Genomic DNA, 2,860 nt, shown 5'->3' with positions numbered 1-2,860 from the left:
AATACCGTCATTTTCAATTTGCAATAGACGAATTTTTCATCGCTTTTCTGAATAATTTTCTGCAAATCCTGCTCGTTGCGAGGTGTCTTTCGATGTTAGTGACATTTTGTCGAGATAGATTATCCCCTGTTGCATCCAAATCTTTTTTTCAAAGGTGGCCCTGTGATCTCTGGAATTTAAAAAGAAGGTAATTGAACATACAGTCAAAGTATGAGAGCATGCTACTGTAGCATGCTCTCATACTTTGAACTTATACTTTGAACTTAAAAGATGCTTTCATACACAAAAACTTCATTTTTTTTTCCTTTTTACTCTTTTAGGAATATTAAAATACTCCTGGTGATGTTTATTGTGCTCATTCTTTGCGTACTCTAGATCCTTACAATCTTTGTGAATTTTTTTCTTGTTTAACCTTTTCAAAGTGAAATGTAAATGAATAAGATGTAAATAAGAATGAAAAGTTGACTATAATATCACAGCGCTATTTAAGTTATAAATGGATTTGATGACTTTTCATCATATAGACATTGCTGAATTCCGTCTATTTCATCGGGAACTGGGAACATTTTTAACATGTAATGCTCAAGGGCCACCTTCAAACTCGCTCAACCGCAGGGTTTGAACCACATAACCAGCAGTTCCCTTGCAGAACAGAACATTTAGATGTCTGGGGAGTATTAGATGAACCGGTTTGGGATCACACTCTTTTCCACTATCAGAGTCACTACAGCGATTCGAGGAATATTGAATTTTTTGCCTTACCCAATGGCGACCAATTGATGGTTTAGACTTTTGAAAATCAATTGAGCCTAGTCACCGAGCAGTTGGTGGTCGTGTCGTGCCAAACGCTCCAAATACCACCACCCCGGATTTGCATTGCGCCATCCGGCTGTTGACAGTCATCACCTTGGACTCTTATGGCCGACAACAAAGTGGCGTTGCCCCTACTCAATTTCAATCTTTCATCAAGGAAAAAATATCAATAGCCACATCACGGCTATAGAAGAACTTGCTACCCAGCTCAGTGATCTTGGAACACTAGTATCAGACGGGAAAATAATCACAAAGAACACGATGACTCTGCCGTCAAGTTATAGATCTTTTCTATCAGCTTTTGGGATAATATTGAAGAAAGTAAGAAGACCATTGCCCTATTGACCACACGCCATTTGTGTGAAGAAAACATGACGAAGATTGCGTATATTGCAATCAGATATCAGTCTGACTCAGCGTTTTTTGCCTCAAAACAGAAATCAACGAAATGGGACCCTTCGTCAACAAATTTCAATGGTTCGATTCAAAATGAATAACGAGAATCCAAAACGACGTTAATACGACTTCTGTAGACACCGAGGATTCAAATCAACCATTGGGGAAGACGTATGCTGGAGAAAAGAAGCATATCTAGAGGGCAAAAAAGAAGCTGCAGCAGGATCAGCCTTAACCCTTAAATCTTCCAGTAACAACAACAACAGCGAAAGCAAGACGACTATGAAGACGATTATGCTTTCCCTTCAAGTGTCTCAATTTGATAGAACATAAATGTTGTAGCTGCTGAAAGGGACTTTATTGTAAGCACACACATGAGATGAATCTACACCGTACACTTATACACCAGAGACACAAAACGTACACCCGTACCTGGAGACTTGTAGAGAGAGAGAGAGGACACATTAATTTAGTCACGCCACACGTTGAGGCAGCAGACGACTTCTTTTTAACTGCTAATGGGTTTCGGCAACCCTCAATTATGAGATTGCCAGATCTCCCCATTAACACTCCTCCTCAATCTTATAATTGGGCAATTGACTGACTCATTGAAAATGTGTTTTTACCTTATGTATTTTGTTCTGATGCTTGACTTAGTCCAATCCTTTTCCTCATCTCCTGGAAGGCTGGTGATTTCAGCGGTTTGGTAAATATATCTGCCAGTTGATCTTCTGACGCGACGTATTCCATTTTTATCTTGCCGGTCCTGATGTGTTCGCGGACTAGATTCATCTTGATGGGAATATGCTTCATGCGGCCTTGTCCATGAGGGCGTTGAGCTGCAGCGATGGCAGCGTCATTGTCACACTTAATCATGAGGGGCATTATATTTATTCCGGTGATGTCCAGTACAACTTGGCAGAACCAAGCACTTTCTTTTGTAGTTTCGTTCGCAGATAAATATTCAGACTCTCCAGTAGATTGGGCTGTGATGGACTGTTTCCTGCTCGCCCAGCATACCGGCCCGCCATTGTAAAAGAAGATGTAGCCAGATGTTGATCGTCGATCGTCGAGGTCACCAGCATAATCCGCGTCACAGTAGACGACAGCGGGAGGTAGTTCAGTTCCACCGTAGCATAGTTTTAGGTTCTTTGTACCTTTTAGATAGGCGAAGATCCTTTTTACCGCATTCCAGTGTGTTCTTGTATACTTGGCACAATATCTGGAGACTTGACCGACGGCAAATGATATGTCTGGGCGTGAGGTGGTGGCCAGATAGATTAGAGATCCTACTGCTTCTCGGTACGGTATTTTTTCCATTTCTTTCTCTTCTTCTTCAGTATGTTCCTCCAGCTCATCTTTACCTTCTTTCTCCTCCTCACTCTTGGGCTTCGAACAGGCTGAGAGCCGAGCGTTTGAAAAACTTTTGCCGAGCCGAGCGAGCCGAGCCGAGCCGAGCGAAAAACTTTTGTTTCACCATTCCCCCTTTCTTTGTTTCCCTCCATACCCTCGGGCTATGCCGCGGGTAGGGACACGCTGAGCTACATTTCTCGTAGGTGAGCCAATAATTGATGTCTAGCAAATATCTCCTTAAACCCGTGAATAATATAACAAATAAAAATCAGAAAAATAAAGAAGAGTTCTTTATCTT

General features: G+C 41.6%; 1 protein-coding gene across 1 annotated transcript; it reads right to left on the bottom strand.

Moving 5' to 3' along the window:
• Positions 1-1,836: 1,836 nt before the first annotated feature.
• LOC124342130 (secreted RxLR effector protein 161-like) lies at positions 1,837-2,529 on the bottom strand. Its single transcript, XM_046795101.1, has one exon. It carries the CDS (start codon positions 2,527-2,529, stop codon positions 1,837-1,839), a length of 693 nt encoding a protein of 230 aa, XP_046651057.1.
• Positions 2,530-2,860: the final 331 nt, after the last annotated feature.

This window comes from Daphnia pulicaria, chromosome 6 (genome assembly GCF_021234035.1).
Source record: "Daphnia pulicaria isolate SC F1-1A chromosome 6, SC_F0-13Bv2, whole genome shotgun sequence".
In the NCBI taxonomy this organism is placed as follows: Eukaryota; Metazoa; Arthropoda; class Branchiopoda; order Diplostraca; family Daphniidae; genus Daphnia; species Daphnia pulicaria.
The sequence above is the reverse complement of the archived record's forward strand: the minus strand, read 5'-3'. Positions and strand labels throughout refer to the sequence as shown.

Coding starts and splice junctions, on each gene's coding strand:
- LOC124342130 (XM_046795101.1), bottom strand. CDS start 2,529: ATGGAAAAAATACCGTACCGAGAAGCAGTAGGATCTCTAATCTATCTG.